This window comes from Sturnira hondurensis, unplaced genomic scaffold (genome assembly GCF_014824575.4).
Source record: "Sturnira hondurensis isolate 20B ecotype Veracruz unplaced genomic scaffold, ASM1482457v3 Scaffold0011472, whole genome shotgun sequence".
NCBI lineage: Eukaryota > Metazoa > Chordata > Mammalia > Chiroptera > Phyllostomidae > Sturnira > Sturnira hondurensis.
The window spans coordinates 536367-556147 of record NW_028084103.1 but is presented as its reverse complement, the minus strand read 5'-3'; the positions used below and the strand labels follow the sequence as shown (position 1 = coordinate 556147).

General features: G+C 42.2%; 1 protein-coding gene across 2 annotated transcripts in view; it reads right to left on the bottom strand.

Annotated features, from left to right (window-relative positions):
* DRP2 (dystrophin related protein 2) overlaps positions 1-19781 on the bottom strand; it is a 49337-nt gene that overhangs the window by 5143 nt on the left and 24413 nt on the right. For both annotated transcript variants that reach the window (XM_037060190.1, XM_037060191.1), the window contains 13 exons: positions 19606-19684; positions 17564-17624; positions 17189-17250; positions 16091-16165; positions 14990-15191; positions 14682-14767; positions 12187-12344; positions 11684-11850; positions 9456-9567; positions 8067-8203; positions 7696-7761; positions 7376-7441; positions 6379-6522 (listed from right to left, as the gene is read on the bottom strand). In XM_037060190.1, coding sequence (XP_036916085.1) covers positions 6379-6522; positions 7376-7441; positions 7696-7761; positions 8067-8203; positions 9456-9567; positions 11684-11850; positions 12187-12344; positions 14682-14767; positions 14990-15191; positions 16091-16165; positions 17189-17250; positions 17564-17624; positions 19606-19684 — 1415 coding nt within the window. The remainder of the gene's footprint in view (positions 1-6378; positions 6523-7375; positions 7442-7695; positions 7762-8066; positions 8204-9455; positions 9568-11683; positions 11851-12186; positions 12345-14681; positions 14768-14989; positions 15192-16090; positions 16166-17188; positions 17251-17563; positions 17625-19605; positions 19685-19781) is intronic.

The window sequence follows — 19781 nt, the reverse complement described above, 5'->3', positions numbered from 1 at the left end:
CCATCTTTATGTTTTTGAGGAAATTCCATACTGTTTTCTACAGTGGCTACATCAGTCTGCATTCTCACCAACAGTGCACTAGGGGTCCCTTTCTCTACAATGTCACCAGCATCTGTTTGACTTGTTTATAATGGTCATTTTGACTGGTGTGAGGTGGTATTTCATTGTGATTTTAATTTGCATCTCTCTGATGGCTAGTGATAGTCTGCATCTTTTAATATGTCTATGGGCCCTCTGTATGTCCTCCTAGAAGTGTCTGTTCAGGTCCTTTGACCACTTTTTAATTGGATTGTTTGTGTGGAGTCATGTGAGTTCTTTATATATTTTGGAGATCAAACCCTTGTCTGAGGTATCATTGGCAAATATATTTTCTCATATGGTTGGTTCTCTTTTCATTTTGCTGATGTTTTCTTTAGCAGTACAGAAGCTTTGTAATTTGATGAACTCCCATTTGTTTATTCTTTCTTTTATATCCCTTGCTCTAGGGGACATATTGGTGAAAATATTGCTACATGGGATGCCTGAAATTTTCCTGCCCCTGTTTTCCTCTAGGATATTTATGATGTTGCACCTTATATTTAAGTCTTTTATCCACCTTGAATTTATTTTGGTGAATGGTGTAAGTTGATGCTTGAATTTCATTTTTGTGCACATACCTGTCCAGCACTCCCAACACCATTTGTTGAAGAGGCTCTTTTTGCTTCATTTTATTATTCTCCCCCCTTTGTCAAATGTTAATTGACCATAGAGACTTGGGTTTATTTCTGGGCACTCTGTTCTGTTCCATTAGTCTATGTGTCTGATCTTATGTCAGTACCAGACTGTTTTGATTACAGTGGCCTTGTAATACAGTTTGATATCAGGTATTGTGAGCTCTCCTACTTTGTTCTTCTTTCTCAGAATTGTTAAGGCTATGTGGGGTCTTTTATGGTTCCATGTAATTATTTGTTTTATACCTGTTAACTATGTCACCGGAATTTAAATAGTGATGGTGTTGAATCTATAAATTGCTTTGGATAGTATGGACATTTTGATGATCTTAAGTTTTCCAACCCATGAACATGGTGTATGCTTCCATTTCTTTGTGTCTTCCTTAATTTCTTTCTTCAGTGTTGTATAGTTTTTCAAGTACAGGTCTTTTACCTCCTTGGTTAGGTTTATTCCTACATACTTTATTTTTCTTGTTGCTATAGTAAATGAAAATTTCCCCCTAATTTCTGTTTCTGATATTTCATTGTTGGAGTACAAAAATGCCTTCCATTTTTGAATACTGACTTTGTATCCTGCTGTTTTCCAAAATTCACTTATCTTGAGTAATTTTTGGTGGATTCCATAGGGTTTTCTATGTATACTATTATGTCATCTGCAAACAATGACAGTTTTACTTCATCCTTTCCAATTTGGATATGTTTTATTTCTTTTTCTTGTCTGATCACTGTGGCTAGGACTTCTAATACTATGTTGAATAGAAGTGGTGAGAGCGGACATCCTTGTCTTGTTCCTGATCTTAGTGGGAAAGCTTTTAGTTTTTGCCCAATGAGTATGATGTTGGTTGTAAGTTTCTCGTATATGGCCTTTACTGTGTTGAGGTATACTCCCTCCATTCCCACTTTACTGAGTGTTTTTATCATACATACATGCTGTACTTTATGAAAAGCTTTTTCCAGCATCTACTGATAATTCATGTGATCTTTTTCTTTCATTTTGTTTATGTGATGTATTACCCTTATTTATTTGTGAATATTGTACCATCCTTGCATCCCTGGGATGAATCCCATTTGATTATGGTGTATGATCTTTTTAATGTATTGCTGAATGTGATTTAATGTATTTTGTTGAGAATTTTAGTGTCTACATTCATGAGTGATATTGGCCTGTAGTTTTCCTTCTTTGTTGTGTCTTTATCTGGTTTGGGGATTAGGATGATAGTGGCCTCATAAAAAAGACTTTGCAAGTCTTCCCACTTCTTAGATTTTTTTCAATAGTCTGAGAAGGATAGGGGTTAGCTCTTGCTTAAATGTTTTGTAAAATTTTCCTGTGAAACCATCTGGCCAGGGCTCTCATATGCCAGGAGTTTTTGATTACTGCTTCAATTTCACTAGCTGTTTACAGCCTTTTAAGGCTTACTGCGTCTTCTTGACTCAGTTTTGGAAAATTATGTTTCTAGAAATTTGCCCTTTCACCTAGGTTTTCAAATTTCTTGGCATATAGTTTTTCATAGTAATTTTGTATAATCCTTTGTATTTCTGTGATACCAGTTGTATTGTCTCTTTCATTTCTGATTTTATTTATTTGGTTCCTCTCTCTTTTTTTCTTGATGAATCTGGTTAAAGGCTTGTCGATTTTGTTTGCCTTCAAAAAACCACCTCCTGGATTTACTGGTTCTTTGAATTGTTCTTTTAGTCTCTACGTCAATTAATTCTGCTCTGATTTTGATTATTTCCTTCATTCCACATGCTCTGGGCTTCATTTGTTCTTGTTATTCCAATTTTTTGTTGGTGTAGGTTTAGGTCGTTTATTTGAAAATTTTCTATCTTTTTTAGGTAGGTCTGTATCACTATGAACTTCACTTTCAGGATTGCCTTCCACTGTGTCCCATAGGTTTTAGGCTGTTGTGTGTTTATTTTCAAGTTTCCAGATACTTTTTGATTTCTTTGATACTTGCTCTCATTGGTAACCCATTTATTGTTTAATAACATGCTATTCAGTATCCATGAATTTGAATGTTTTTGAGTTTTTTACTTCAGGTTCATTTCTTTTTTTTAAAATATATTTTATTGATTATACCATTACAGTTGTTCTATTCCCCCCCTTCAATCCCTTCCACCCGCACCCTCCTTCCCCCACCATTCTGCCCCCCTTAGTTTATAACCACGTGTCTCAAGTTCTTTGGATTCTATATTTCCCCCACTATTCTCGCCCTCCCCCCTATCTATTTTCTACCTACCATCTATGCTATTTTCTATGCCTTCTCCCCCCTTCTCCTCCTCCCACCCCCGTCTCTAACCCTCCATGTGTTCTTCATTTCTATGGTTCCACTCCTGATCTAGCTGTCCTCTTGGTTTGCTTTTGTTTTAGGTGTGGTTGTTAATAGCTGTGTGTTTGCTGTCCTTTCACTGTTCATATTTTTCATCTTCTTTTTCTTATATAAGTCCCTTTAGCATTTCATATAATAAGGGCTTGGTGATGATGAACTCCTTGAACTTGACCTTATCTGAGAAGCACTTTATCTGTCCTTCCATTCTAAATGAAAGTTTTGCTGGATAAAGCAATCTTGGCTGTAGGTCTTTGGATTTCATGACTTGGTATACTTCTTTCCAGCCCCTTCTTGCCTGTAAGGTCTCTTTTGAGAAATCCGCTGACAGTCTGATGGGTACTCCTTTGTAGGTGACTGTCCCCTTATCCCTTGCTGCTTCTAGGATTCTCTCCTTCATTTTGGTCTTGGCTAATGTAATTATGATGTGCCTTGGTGTGTTCCTTCTTGGGTCCAACTTCTTTGGCACTCTCTGAGCTTCCTGGATTTCCTGGAAGTCTATTTCCTTTGCCAGACTGGGGAAGTTCTCCTTTATTATTTGTTCAAATACGTTTTCCACTCGTGGCTGTTTCTTTCCCCCTTCTGGTACCCCTATAATTCGGATGTTGGAACGTTTAAAGATGTCCTGGAGGTTCCTAAGCCTCTCCTCATTTTTTTGAATTCTCATTTCTTCATTCCTTTCTGGTGGGATGTTTTGTTCTTCCTTCTGGTCCATTCCATTGATTTGAGTCCCAGTTTCCTTTCCATTGCTATTGGTTTCCCGGACATCTCCCTTCATTTCAATTAGTTTAGCCTTCATATGTTCCTCTAATTTGTGACTATAATCTACCAGTTCTGTGAGCATCCTGATAAATAGTGTCCTGAATTGTGCTTCTGAGAGGCTGGCAATTTCTCAGTCGCTTAGAGTTATTGGCTCTGGGACTTTGAGCTCTTCTTGTGCCATCTTTCGTGTTGTTCGTGCCTGTTCCATAGCAGGATCAGAGCCCTAAAGTGTTCACTAGAACAGGGCTACTAAGTTGCTGGGTTGTGACGTTGTATGTGGGGGTGGGGTCAAAGAGCGACAATGGCTCTCACTGGTATTGCAGGGCAACTAAGTCGCTGGGTTGTGACGCTGTATGTGGGGGCGGGGTCAAAGAGGGACTATGGCGTCCTGTCCCCCGCCTGCCACCACGGCCCTCACCGGTGCCGCAGTTGCTGCCGTCACCGGGCCCACGCGTTTCGTCCCACTGCACGCGAGTGTGCCACCGCCGTCAGCCCTCGCCCCCTGGGGCCTGCATGGTCTGTCTCACTGTGCGCGAATATGCGCCCGCGGTCTGCCCTTCACCCCAACTGGTTCTCGTCTGCCTGCGCGCCTGGGTCGGGGGCCCTGTTCTGCCCGACTTTGCTCGCTGCTGGCTCTGCCCCTCTTACCGTCCCCGTTGAACGGTTAGATGTAGTCGGACTTCCGTGTAATTCAATTTTCTGTCCTTTGGTTGTGTCTTTGTTTCTCCAAACCTTTGTTGTATTCAAACTTGGTTGTGGGAGAAGGCACAGTGTTTCCACCTATGCCTCCATCTTGGCGGAAGTCCAGGTTCATTTCTAGTTTCAAGCCTTTGTGATCTGAGAAAAAATGCTTTGATATGTTTTCAATGTTTTTGAATTTGTTTAGGCTTGTTTTGTGTCCTATCGTGTGGTCTATATCTGAAAATGTTCCATGTGCATTTGAAAAGAATGTGTATTTTGCTTCTTTGGGGTGAAAGGTTTGGTATATATCAATACAATTAATCAAATGACCCCTCTTATCTAGGCGTGAGCTATACCTTGGCTCTCCTATCCTCACCCCTACTCTAGCCATATTTTTTGTTGAATGGCCCTTATAAGCAGGCAAAAATATTAATGAAGCATTTCAGCCACTAACCCATCTACTCCATTTTTAGATTGTTAGAAGACATAACATAAACAAAATATCATTCATATTGGCTCCTCTGTCAACTACCCTTCTCTTCGGCACACTTGGAAAACCCATGTTGAGTTCAAGAAAACAGAGTCCAAAGAGACAGTCTACTTTGGGGGATATTACTTTTTTCTGCTCACTCTCTTTCTCTCTCTCTTCCCCCTCTTTCTTTCTGCAACAGAATTAGTCTCTCCCCATTGTTTCCCAGGGCCTGCCCACAGACGGCTTCTCTAATGCTTGCTCCTCAGACTATCTTTAGTAAAGACTTATTGGGGTCATCATTTTATAAGTTACATAAATGTCTAATCACTGTTGTATACATGAAACTAATAATATTTTGTGAACTGTAATTGAAAAAAATTTTTAAATTAAAGAAAACTATCCATAGTGAAATATCAGAGAGATTTTTCAATCCACTGTGGACCAATATAGTTTGAGCTAGTACACGGCTCACACACACATGACTTGGCACACAAGTTCAGCAACTGTCAAATTGGTATATACTCAATTCAATGAAGACAAGTCCACTAATTATCTGCTAGGATATCATAGTAATGTCAAATTGCTACAAGAGTTTCTAAAAGTTTACTCTCTATTTCTGTATTTATCTTATTTTGAACCAGTAACAGACACTTCACAGACTGATCTGTTCTAAGGACTTGCAACTCCAAGTATAGTCTTTGGGCCAAAGGCATGGGCATTGGGAGCTTGGAGCTGGTTAGAAATTCAGGAACTCGGGCCCTAACTCAGGCCTGTGGATCAAAATCTGCATTTTACCAAGCTCCCCAAGTGACATGAATGCTCACTACTGTTTGAGAAGCACCATTCTGAGGGATACTATGGATTCTACTGCATGCCCTGAAAGTGGCTTGAGGCCCCTGAGCCCCTCCTGAGGCCCCCCGCTGCCATCAATCCTTCTTCACTCTCCCTCTTCCAGTCCTCAAATGTGCTATGCAGTGTCACCTTCCTCTTCTTTTATTATTTTCACTAAGTTCTAAGTATATTTTCCATACCAACCTTGAAAATTTCTTCAGGAAAGAGACATATATGCTCTTCTGTATTATCTGGGTTTGTATTCTTTCTGCTTGCATCTAGTGGGTACTTGAAAATATTTGGGTTGAGTTAAAGAGATTCAACTAATTACTAGAATCACTAGCACTTACTGAATTACTGAATAGTTTCTTTAAGCCAGGCACTGGGTAACACGTCAAATACCTGCTCATATGATCTTCCCAAGTGTGCATAGGAGGGAGGTACTATTGCTATCATCCCCATTTTACAAATGAGGAAATGAAAAATCACAGAATATAACTTGCTTGAGGCCATATAGTTAGGATGTAGAATTGCCAGCACTTGAATTCAATTGTCTGACTATAGAACCCATGTGGATCTGAGCCATCACCATACCCACCGGTTCTCATCCTCTAAGTGGGCCAGGATCTTCTCCAGCTTCCCCTTGCTTTCTGTGGCCATGTTGCATGAAGCCTGCTGTCCAAAGCCTGGCTCCCGGTCTGTAATGGGGCTAGAGTGCTGCAGTAGATACTGATCCTCATCACTACATGGGTATGGGAAGAGGAAAGGATATGGCCAGTCACTGAGCCTAGAAAGAGTTCAGGGCATGTGTTCTCAGTTCCCAGCTCAGGCCTTAGGAGATGCATGGTGGAGGATTAACTTCTAAGTCTTGTAGAGAGGGAAAAGAGGCTTACAAGGGGTGGAAATATTCACAGAGGTCATGTTTGGGTGCACTAGGAGACAGGGTTTTCAGTATTCTGGGGCTTCTGGGTTCTACTTAAAGCCCCCTGGGGAACAATCCAGATTTTGTGCTATTCCTTCACCTTTCCTACCCTTCCTTTCCCCACCCCCAGAAGGATCACTGCCTACTAGAATCACAATCAGGGCCTGACTTATCCATGTAGCTAGAAGCTTCTAGGCCTTCTGAGCAGGCTAGGTACCTCCCTAGAGATGAACGGCCCATTCTGGGGACTATAGCACCAGAGAATCTCTCTGGACATACTTCAGTCAAGTCCCTGGTGTCTCCTTAGGGTGGCTGTGGCACTAGCTTTGGCATCATGAGCATAAGATAATAGTTCATTTCTGCTAAATTAGATGAAAGCATATTCTTCTTCCCTCAAAGCTTAGCATAGAAAAATAGAATCTTGCAGTAGAAATGGATCTAGGCAGATGGCAGGGAGGTGGTAGATCATTTCCCCTACTCAGTTGATACAGAGCAGACAGTTTCTCTTACTAAATACTATATCCAGAAAGCAGACTTCTTTCCTTGGGGCATCAAAGGCCCTAATCACCAAGCCCTCCTCCCCTTAAGGATATACCCTTCCCAAACAAATAATGCAGAAGAATCCTAAAGAGAGCTAGCTATTTGTGTAAAAGAAGCAGCTGTAAAAACTCACATGCTGTCATCTGGGGACAGGCTGTCATTAAAGAAGGAGCAATTTTGACTTTCCATCTCAGCAAGCCTAGGAAAAAAGAGCAGGGACAGAGGGGAAAACAGGATGGGGGGGCTTGTTTTCATCTCAAGGACTCTATAATCCCATAATAGAATCATCAGTTTTAGGGGCTGCCCCAACCATACCTAAGTGTTGGGCCTTGGTGGCTGCCACATACCCCACTGTGCATGTCCCCCTGGCCTGATGCCTTTTTCTTTGCCCCACCTGAAAACCCCTTCCCCATGAGACTCCTTACAATTCCTCTCCCCCAAACCTGGTGGTACCTGCTGGCGAAATGCTCAATGCGGGAGTGTGTGTCAGCATGTGGTAACCTCGGGGAAGAAGCCAGCCTAGAAGAAAGTAGCAAAGACTCAGAGGACTAAAGACTGGGTAGCAAGGCAGCCTGTTTCTTCACTACTGCCATCCCCCTTCCAAACTTAGTGAGATGAGCAAGAGCTGATGGGAACAGGATACAGAGACTGAATACACAGGGTCTAGTGGTGAGGCCGAATTCCTAGTCAGGCCCAAGTTGAACTGCTCTGTTACTAGTGGTGTTTTCCCTGGAACACTCTCCAAGCCCACATGGCACTCAGTCCCTTCACATACCCAGGCACAGCAAGATTGTCCACAGCCCTGTCCAGCCACTGGTACTCACGTCTCATTGTAGTCAGCCTCCAGCACTGATTGCACAGGCAGATAACCTCGCTGAGGGTGTTTGCTAAAATAATGCTTTGAGCGGAACTTGTTCTTTAAGGTTGTGGCAAAGTCCCTCATGTTCTCACTGGATGTGGTCTGAGAAGAAACAGGGTAGAAGAACTCACTTTAAAGGCTTTGGGGTATGATGATGTAGGTGTGGCTATTCCTCTAGAGCAGGAAATGTGACTGGTCTTTCAGTCTCGTTCATGTCTACCACACTCCACTCCTTGAAAAAGTTCCAAAAGGATATCCCAAGGTGGGAACACTGATTACCTCTGAGAGGTTGGACCAGAGGAGGGCAGACCAGGTTGAGGAGAGGGGAGGACTTTCATTTTACACTTTAAACACCTCCATATAATTTGGATCTTTTATAATGAGCATATACTAGTTCACTTAAAAATATATCATTTACATAAATTATAGGGACATACATGAACAGGAGGAAGAGGATTATCAATCTACCATCTTGAGCCAGTTTTCCTTGTATGACTTTTATAACATTTACTTTAAAATGATAATGAAAGAAAAATAAAAGGCAACATCTCTCCTCCCACTAGGTTGTGTATGTTTCTGTACCATCAGAATTTGGAGAAGAGAATAACAACTTGGAGGGATGGATTGTGGGGAAACAGGTTGAAAGATGAGAAGGTAGGGTGGGAGAAAGCAGTGCAGAAAACTGGATATGCTTTGGGCTTTGAGAATATCTGAGGGACAGACTGAGAAAAAGGAGCTGAAGGAGCAGAGTTAGCTCAGGCAGCAAAGTCTGTAGCTGTGGAGAAATTCTGTGGCTGGAGTTCAGGGATGCTTACCAATTTGGACTCAGGTGGCTATGAAGGGCATGGTTTCCAATGAAAACCAAGTGGAATTAGGGACCCAGGTAAATATCATACACCATTCCTCCAAAGAGAATGAGTAATTAATTTGAGGAAAAACTTTGGTATTGATTAGAAGGGATGGAAACGATGACAACATAGCAGGTAAAAACCAGTGATAGGAGCAATATAGGAAACTAAGCAAGAAAAACAAGGGAGCATCAGAAGGCTCATTGCCTGAAACTATCTTACTCTATTTTTTCCTGAAACTTCTGTTGGCAGGAAAATAGTGAGTGCATTTTAAATGGCTGAGAGTGGTCCTGGGCTGCTACAGCCGGTTGCAGCCCTGGTAAGGGAAAAGCTCTGCTGTAAGAACAGAGAGGCCTGAATCCCTCAAACCAGTGAATCATCAGGACTGTTGGGAAAATGCTTCCCTAGGAGAACAAAATACATTTATTCAGTGCTTGTGCAAGTAGATCAAGGGCCCAGAACCTGAGATCTGTCTCCCCCTCCTACTTGGCCCAGAGGCTCCATACCGGGGTGTAATACTCCATGATGGGGTAGTGCAGCTTGTTGCCTTTGCTGGCCCTGCCTGTCAAGAAGCAGGTCTGACAGATGTCCACGTTAAACTGTTTGAGACTCCGGTACCTTGAGGAGAGGAGAGGTGTTAGGACAGAGGATCCAATGGACCATGGTCACTTGCTATTCCCTTCATATACAAATATAGACAAACACTAGAAGGGGGTGGGGCATGGAGCCATAATATGCTCAACCTCCTACATACACCACTAGCTGAGTCTTTACTAAATGATTAGTCTTGTTCTAGTGAACATAAATCTCCATGAAGTGTGGAAAATATCATTTGTCTCACCATCTTTTTTAAAAAGGAAGGGGTGCAGGTATAAATTGCTTACAATAACAAATAGCTCTCTTTTTAAAAAGATTTTATTTATGTATCTTTAAAGGGGAAGAGAAGGAGAGAGGAAGGGGAAAAATATCAATGTATGGTTGCCTCTCATGCATCCCCTGCTGGGAACTGGCCTGCAACCCAGGCATGTGCCCTGACTGGGAATTGAACTGTGGTTATTTGGTTTGCAGGCCCATGTTTAATCCACTGAGCTACACCAGCCAGGGGGCAAATAGCTTTCTCAGCAAGGATGGCTCCAAAGGGTTCAGTCTTACAGGTACCAGTACCTATGTTGGAGAACTTCCTCTTCCAATACAAAGGCCACTTACCCTACCAGGCCTGGAAAAGTTGGCTAAAAGTTATTTTCAAAAGATTTTAAATAAGAACTCTTTTATTATTCAATATAGACTAGCCCTCAGATCCTGCTTCCAAGCCTGGCTGAGCTGTTCATACCTAGTAATATATAGAATGGTGAAATGCCTAGACTTAAAGAAGTCAGAGGATCTAACATCTGGTCCTGGATCTGCACTAACCATCTATGTGAACTTGGGCAAGTCACATTCCACCTCTGCCTCATTTCCTTATAAAAAGCAGGGTGGTTGTGAAGAAAGTGTGTGTTAGTGCTTTAAAAAGTAAAAAAAAAAGTGAACATTGTATGATGAAAGGCAATTTCAGGATAGTGATTACTTTGTAGGGGAAGGAGGGAATGTAATCAGTGGAACTTTGAATGTACTGTAATAACATTTTATTTCTTAAGCTTGACGGTGGATACATACTATGGGCTGCTGAAGCTGGCTCAAAACAGCTCATAAGAACCAATTGTTAAAATTTCAGGGATTTTCCAAGCTGGTTGTTAAATACAGTCATTATTTCATTTTTTATTTTTAAAGGGGTCTCTGTGCCCTGGCTAGTGTAGCTCAGTGGATTGAGCACAGGCCTACGAACCAGAGGATCGTGGTTCGATTCCCAGTCAGGGCACATGCCTGGGTTGCAGGCCAGTTCCCTGCAGGCCAACTCCCAGCACGGGACGCACGAAAGGCAACCATACATTGACGTTTCTCTCCCTCTCTCCTTCCCCTCTAAAGATAAATAAATAAATGAAAAATTTTTTAAAAAGGGTCTCTGTGTTCACTTTTTAAATTAGCATTAAAGATTATTTATTTATTTTTAGAGAGAGGAGAAAAGAGGGAGAAAGAGAGAGAAAAACATGATGTGCGAGAGAAACATCAATCATTGCCTCTCTTGCACCCCCAACTGGGGACCTGGCCTGCAATGCAGGCATGTGCCATACTTGGAATTGAATAAGAAACCTTTTGGTCCACAGATCAATCCACTGAGCCACAACAGTCAGGTCACAGCCATTATTTTAAAAATAAATTATCTAAGCTCACAATTCAGTAAATGATATTAAAAACAGGAGTAACAAATATTTAAAACTTGTTTCATCTATTTAATGTGCATGGCAGAAGTACTATAAATAGTGTGCAACTGCATGTCTCTTCCCAACCTTCTGTGGGTAGCCAGACATTGGTCACAGTGGGAGCATTTACATCATGGAAATTAGCAAATGCTACAAATTGCTTCCACTTCTGTGCTGTTCCCTCACTTAGCACATTTGGCTTCTCTATATATTTTTGTAAATCTGGAATATTTCATAATACAACTAAACAAAAGAAAATATTTAAGATTGTTTAAAAAGTTCAACATTCTGCAATAGAATTACAACAATATGTAAAAATATACAATAGATTAGCAGTACTTATGTAATTATGTAATGTATTTTTTGTGATATATGATTTATTTGCAATGTGGCCTATTTACAATTATTATCATTCCATCAGGTATTGTCTTACCTACCTGAAGCCCTTGATGGGACACTGCCTACAGATAGAGCACTTGGTCTGATGCTTCACTTGCTCAGCAATGGTGACCCGATGCAGAACAGCTAGCCACACCATGGATTGGGGCTCCAAGTTGACCCATTCCAAAAACTGTGAAGCTTCAATGACTGGCTTCCCAGTGCTCTAAGGAAACAAGAAGCCCAATAGCAATGGCTGAGGCCCAAAGTATCTTGTCCTCAGAATGACAGCCCTCAGAAAGAGCAGGAGAACTGGCAAGACCTCAGTTGGTCTATTCTCCAGAGGTGTCTACCTTCTGTCCTATCCTAATAGAGCTGGCACCCTCCCTGTAGGACCCTGACTCTAAAAACCCAGAGAACCTTTTCCCTTGTTCTTCCATCCATCAAACTCCCTTACATGTGTGTAGTTCAGATCAAAAGCCTAGCTCTTAGTTCTCCCTCCCTTCTTCCCACCCTTCTTCCCGTTATCCCTCCCTTCCACCCTACCCAGGTCCATACTCACAAAACGGAAGCAACTACGGACACTGGGCTCCACATTGCTGCCCCCAAAGGCTGCCACTTCCCCCAGCTGACGGGGCACCTGAATGGCCTCATGAAGCAGGACACCAAGGTGGCGCTGGTCGCACTGGCTGCCTGAGTTGGCTACTTGGCTGAAGAGGTCTGCTGGCCTCACCATAAGTCATGACCAACCCCAGTGGAGGAATGGCCAGAGAATGGTGCAGGGAGAAAGAGTAAAAAAAGAAGACAGGGAAAGACCACATAGATTTAGCTAATGACTTTTGAAACTGGAATACCTACAGGCCAATCCCTGACCTTCTAGAAGCCCAAGAATTCTAAAAAGAGCATTCTCTGAGTTCAGAGAGAAAAAGTAAGATAAACACAGGAGAGAGAACATCAAAAAGAGAGGGTAGAGAGAACAAAGGGAGCAAATTGCGTGTGAGAACAGGGCCAAACACTGTTGGGAAAACAGATTCTCAAGAAGCAAGATGAATGGTGTGGGATTTAGGGCTAATTGAATGTGAGTCACAATTAGTCTGCCTTATCACTTCCTACCTTATGTCATCGTATTTTATCAATTATGCACACAAATGGAAAGATAAGCTGACACAGATAGCCCCCCAAAGAGGAGATAATTAAAAGCATCGGGTTATCTAAGAATTATCTCTAAGTGATTGTGAAGTAGACTGTGGTAGTTACTTATATTTGAATATGGGCTATATCTGTCCTTGTGGGAGCTCTCCCACCACACTCCTACCTTAGAAAACCTCTTCCAGAGATTATTGTCTGTGTGTGTTATACCTCACCTTAGGCTCAGGCTCAGAAAACACACAAACATGGAAGACAGAGGGCCTGGGTTTTAGTAGTGGATCCATTACTGACTAGCTTGTAGAACCTTATTTAAGTCATGAAACTCTCTATGCTGTAGTTTCCTTACTTGCAAATTGAAGATAAATAGTCATTGTCCACCCCATGTCAAAGGAATGTTGACAGAAATATAAGGTCTGTCCAGAAGGTATCCAGCCATGTAGTATGAAAAGTAGAGACACTTATTGAAGAAGATACAAGATACATAAAACATTGTACACAGGACAATGATGCCTCAGTCTCCTTCAAAGTAGGCGCCTTGGGACCTCACACAGTTCTCCCAATTGCCATCACTGCCCTGTCATATTTTCCTGATCTCATCAATGGTTGAAATCTCTTCCCTTTCAAAGGTAATTTTAGTTTTGGGAAAAGCCAGAAGTCACAAGGCACCAAATTTGGGCTATAGGGGGGCTGAGTTACTTGGGTGATTTGGTGTTTCACCAAAAAACTGCATGAGAAAGGATGCATAAATGGGTACATTGTTGTGATGAAGCTACCAATCACCAATTGCCCACAGCTGCAGCTTTCTGAATCATCTGAATAGTTTCCTCATAGGAATGTTCAAGCTGCATGCAAAATTTAACAGATTCATTACTCTACTTGTTTAGTCATTTTGAATGTGATGACCACACAGTACACATGCTCACTCAATGGCATCTACCACCCCCACTGACTAGTATAGGGAAGTCGTCACTGTTCAAGCACATGCATTCTAGTCCACTCTCCTTGGCTGCCAGGTTGCATCTATGTTGCACAAACTGTTCTCGTTATATTAACAATGGCTGTGCTTTTTCTGGACAAACCTTGTAAATAACAGCATAGCTATGAACATGCTTTGATATGTTTCCTTACCTGGAAAGTTTTCCTAGAAAGACCATTGCCATTTCTCTTCTGTGATCTGATTATAGCACATATCATTTGCCATTCTGATTAGTCTAATTAACACTTTATAAAAACTGTTTTCTGTGTACTTCTGTCTCCTCCTCTGGACTATAAACCACTTGAGGCATGGACCATGTCTAATTGAACCCAGTACTCACCATATTTAGCACAGTGACTAACACACAGTAAGCACTTGACAACTAAGGATACTGCTGTAGAAAAGTACAAAATGGTGTACAAAAGATCAAGGATGGAGGGGAAAGCATAGGCACTATGCACCAGAGAGGTTGAAAACCAACAGAGTTACATACTGCCCATCTTCCAGTGATGGGGATTATTGCACATTACCCATGTAATCACATGGGAAGTCTCCAGTAGAAAATGTGACATGGCTTGAGCTCCAGACTGGAGAAGGTTAAGTCTGATAGGTCATAAGAAAATAGAATGAGAAAGTTTGGACTCTGGGTACCCTGGGATGCTAACTCAGATCCTGGTAAAGTAATCACATCAGATTGGAGGAAACCAAACCCATTGGAATGACACTGGGAATAAAAACAAGCCTTAGGCCCATCTTGACCTTTGGCTATTGTGGATTCTTTGCAATAGCCTAGACCAGGAAGTATCATAAGATAGCCTTAGTAGCCCCCCTGCTGAGTCATAAGGCCTAACTTCTGCTTGTCTGATACCCTCCCTCCTCCCACCACACCTCTCCCTCTACCTACCACTTCCAGACTTCGAAGCTATACTCACACTGCAATTTTTCCTTCACTTCTGTGCCACACAGGCATGCAATGCCAGTCTTAAAGGACAATGCCCGCATCTTTCCACTGCGACCACTAGGTTTAAAAGAAGATATTGAAAACATAAATGTGTGTAAAGGGTTAACATCTTGATAGTCATTTCCCTCATAGAGTTGGCCTCAGCAAGGCTCTATGACAATCATACCCCAAGCTGAGCTGGGTCCAAGTCCACTATGGGAGCAATCCCTTCCTACCAGGCCCACTCCAGATACCCTATTGAATTTCATCCTGGATGCTGCAAGGGCTGCAAGCCCTTACCTATCAAATACATTGAGGAGCCAGTTGAGGCTCATGTCCACACAGAGTGGCACGTTGACCAGGATGCCTCTTTCCTCCTCCAGCCGTTCATATAAGGCAGTCAGGCAGTGAATGACCTCCACCACGTCCATCACATGCTCACTGGCCTGAAGATCATGCTCATTAAAGATCTCCAAGGCTGTGGCTAAAGTTACCAGGTCCACTGGGAAAGAAAGGAGAGAGGGAGAAAATATAGCCAAAAGAAGAATCCCATGCTCTAGATAAGGAGATAAGTCCACCAGCTTCACCAAATTTTACTCAATCTCCAGACAAACCATTTGTAAGTATGATAGAAGCTTGTCCTTTGCCAAGGAGCAGGGAAAAGCAGCAAAAGGTCCCCTAAATTAATCCCAAATGTTTCTATACCCATAGGTTCTTTGATATCAGCTTCAAGAAGATGGTGGGATGTGAGTAAATTCAACTTCTTTGTTTACTGTTTAATGGAGAAATCCCATTTTGATTTTCTCTGTGTATATATATTTCAGCTGCAAATAGGTTTGTCCATGGATCTTGTTTTGAAAACCTAGTTACCACTTATTAAGGCTCAGATGTGCATGAGTAATTGTGACATACCTCAGCAAATCTTTACTACTACCTTCAATGTTGGAAGCAGACTAACCAGACATGCCAGGAACATTGAATAAACAGTGCTTCTGAGAAAGGCTGGGAGGCACATTATATTTGTAGCCATGTTGTTCCCTAACCATGGACATATCCTTCAATAGATCTGTTGCTACATCCATAACCCCAAGAAGGGGTTATATAAGCTAGGATACTTACTGCCATAAAACAGTTGCTTGATTATCCATGTTGGGCAGGAAAGAAGGATTAGGAAGAGGATGGCTGTGGGTTAATTTTCAAACAAGTTTGGAGTTTGGGGAGAACAGAAGGGCCCTGGAAAGAGCAGGTGTTCATAGCCAGCATATCCCAGCCTTTGGAGGGTTCCCACCAAGCCAATCAACAACCCTGGCCAAGGTGGGATAAAAGTGAGAAACAGCTGACAGAGAGGAAGAGAATGAGTTGTGGGGGGAAGCCATAAGGAAAGTGTGATGGGAGACTTACAGCGCAGTGCCTTCTGGACTCTGCGTAGCTTCATAGCAGTGCGGTAGGCTGAGAACTTAATATTGTTCAGATCAGCTGCAAAGAATGGAAAGAGACCCACTCAGATCAGAAAAATGCACATTAAAACCACAACAAGATACCATTATATACCCACTAGATTGGCAAAGATAAAAGTGACAATAGCAAGCATTGGCAAAGATGTGGATGCTAGTGGAAGTATAAACTGATACAATCACCTTGGAACACACCATGGTATTACCTAGTAAAATTGAACATCCAGCTATGCTACAACCCAGCCAATTATATAACCAGATCAGTGATTTTCAAATGTTTTCTGACAAAATGAGAAATTCACTTTACATCATGGTTAAATAAACATATACTCATGTGAGTATGTATAAATAACTGAATCAAATATTTCAGGAAACAATACCATCTAGATTTGATAAACTAAAAGCATAAAATTAATATCAAATATGATATTGCTAAAGATGTGTTGTACTTCCTTTCATATTTCCTGGTCTATTTCAATTTCTAAAATGCTTGTCATAACACTGAAACAATGTTAGACCTGTAGTCTGAAGAACATGTGCGTGTATATCCAAAGGCACTCACAAGAGCTTTTCAGCAGCATTGCTCTTATTAACTCCAAACTGGAAACAACTCAAATGCCTATCAACAGTAGACTGGATGGAGAAACTAGTACATACAATGGAACACTCTACAGCAGTTAAAATAGATGAACTAAATTCATATACATCAACATAGATAAAATTTGCAACCTAATGGTGAGTCTCTGTTAGTAGCCAAAAATATGGCACATGAGAGTCACATTCATTACACCTTGGACAGTGTTTCTCAAAGCAGATCTGGTTCACACCTATAAGCATAATTTCCTAATGTAATGATAAAATGGTCCAGGGGGAATGTAGAACCTCCAGGTGAGGGAGGTGCAGAGGGGAAACGAAAGGAGGCTGCTGGAGGAAGGACAAGGCACTCACTTTCATCCCCACCTGCTTGTTGAATGAGATTCCGTTTTGTTCTTACAGAACAAAGGCAGCTGAATATCCACCCTATACAGGAATTCTGCATTCTTACCCAGGGTTTGGTACAACTCTGTCATCTTGGGATGATCCCAGCATGTGGTCTGAGCCTGGTGGCTACAAACAAAACCATCAATAGCACCAGGGACCACAACACCCCTTACCCACCTCACACAAGCACACCCCACCCAGTGATAGGTTGGTTGCAAGGAGCTGCAGGATCCAGGGGTGAACCCTGAAGATCCTAAAGCACAAGGGTTCACCTTTACTCAGGTAGAATCTTGAGCTCTTGAGATGAGTAGGAGGAAAAATTGGACCACATGAAGGAATCCCAACAGATAAGGAGTGACGGGGACAGGTAGAAAAAAAGAAAGGTAAGTGAGGGAGTGAATAGGTGATTGACCCACGTCTGATTCAGACAGTCACTCACTTGATGTAGTAGGGAACTTTATTGGGTGAAATTGCTCTTTCCCAGGGAACCTGTACAGAGGCTGGTAAGAGAGAAGAGAAAGAAGAAGCTGGTCACTAATGCTCTTCAGGCTCCTAGAGACTCCCTTGCTCTGTCTTCCCAAGTAGAGGTCAAGCCCTGAAGGGGATACCTGACTCTCCCTGGCAGTTCTTAACAGCCTGTAAGCGTTGGGCAAAAACTAGTGTATGCACTTCTCCCACTGATCTTAGGGCAATGGAAAGAGAAGAGGTTGTCAATGATAGCCTCACATTCTAGAGATGTGGCAAGGGCATAAACAGGAATACCTGACTTTAGCCACCCTGACAATCTTCTCCCTGATCAGGCTGGCATTTCTACCCATTCAGCTACCCATTCACCCAGGTAGCTGGGGTGCTGCTGTGTTTATGAAGTACAGTATATATTCCTCCTGGGGCTCAAAGCTCTTCCCCAAGAAGTCAAACTACTCAGTCCTATGGGATATTGGGGGAATGGTACTGCCCATTTCTACACTGTAAGAAACTCTGCAAAGCAGAGATCCCCAACCTTTTCGGCACCAGGGACTGTTTTCATGGACAATTTTTCCAGGGATGGGAGTGGGGGGGTACAGGAGATGAGGGGCAGAGCTCAGGTGGTAGTGCTAGCAAAACTTCGCTTGCTAGCCTGCCACTCACCCCTTGCTGTGTAGCCCAGTTCCTAACAGGCTACAAACCAGTACTGGTCCATGGCCTTGGTTGGGGACCCCTGCTTTAAAGGATGACCCTCTCTGCTCCATGTCTTTCTGGATGTTCCAGGAGAGGCTCAGTTACCTGTCTAACCTCCTAATTACCATTTCTCTGAGTACAAGAGCCCTTTGCAGGTATAACTACATGTGAGTTATCATAATAGCAATAGTTCCAACTGACATTAACATTTATTGAGTTCCCACTATGTGTCTGATATTCTTTTAATGCTTTGTGCATATATCTAATTTTCAGATCTGTATATTGCCACTGTTTCCACTGCTACCAGCCTGATCTAAGTCACTTTAATCCCTCACCTGGATTATTGAAATATGCTTGCTAACAAGTCTCTCTGTTCCCACTCTCAACCCCCAACACTCTGACTCTTCTGTTGAAACAAGTCAGATCATGTCATCCTTCTGCTCAAACCCCTCCAAAGGTTCTACATTCTATTCAGTATAAAATCCAAAATTCTCACTCTAGCCTATAAGACCCTCTGTGCTCCAGTCTGTTGCCACCACTCTGACCTTCCACTCTTTCCCTTCCTTGCTCTCTTCTATACCAGTCCCCTTGCTGGTCATTAGTAAGCATGCCCCTGACTTAAAGTTCTGGAAGTTGCTGTTCCATTTCCCCTGTATGCTCTTCCCTCGGATATGCACATGGCTCACTCCCTCACCTCTGCAAGGTTTCCTCTCCATTTCCATGATCTCTCTGAGGTCTTTTCTGACTACTATTCATAATTGCAATGCCTGACCCCCTTAAGTCTATCACTTCCTATTCACACTTGAGCTGCTTTACTTTTTTCCATAGCACTTGTCACCAATTTACCTCATATACTTTTTTCTTATTTGTTTATGCTCTGGCTTCCCTCAAGAGAATATTAGTATTAGCTCTACATGACTAAAGACTTTGTTCTGTTCATTGATGTTGCCCCAGTACCTAGAAGAGTATCTGGTCCACAATATACCCTCAATAAATATTGTTGAAAAAAATAGTAATTTAATTCCCATAACCCTGTGAGCTAGGTAATATTTTTACTTGTTTTTGTGTATACAAACACTGAAGTTCAGAAAGACTAAGCTCTTTTTTTGAGCTTGCACAGCTATTAAGTGAAAGAGCTGTGACTCAGACCCAGGTTTCTCTAATTGGGGAGTTTGTCCTTTTAATCACTATATTATTTTAACCTTACTGTGTCTGGAATGCCAAGGTATACTGGACTCTTACTAGACCCCCAAGGGACAACAGTCGACTCTCCTGGAAGATAGTGGAGGCTCTGCTAAGTAAAGTCCAATTTGTCTCACATACAGGAAAGGAAGTGCTGTGACCCAGGCCCAAAGTCCCTATGGGCATCCTGGAGCTGCTTAAGCCTCTCGCCAACTGACACCTATGGAAAGAACAGGTAGGAAGTCAGTGGATTCATTCTAGATATTTAGTGTGGGATTTCCAGATGTCTCCAAGAATCTCTGTGAACTCCCTCACAG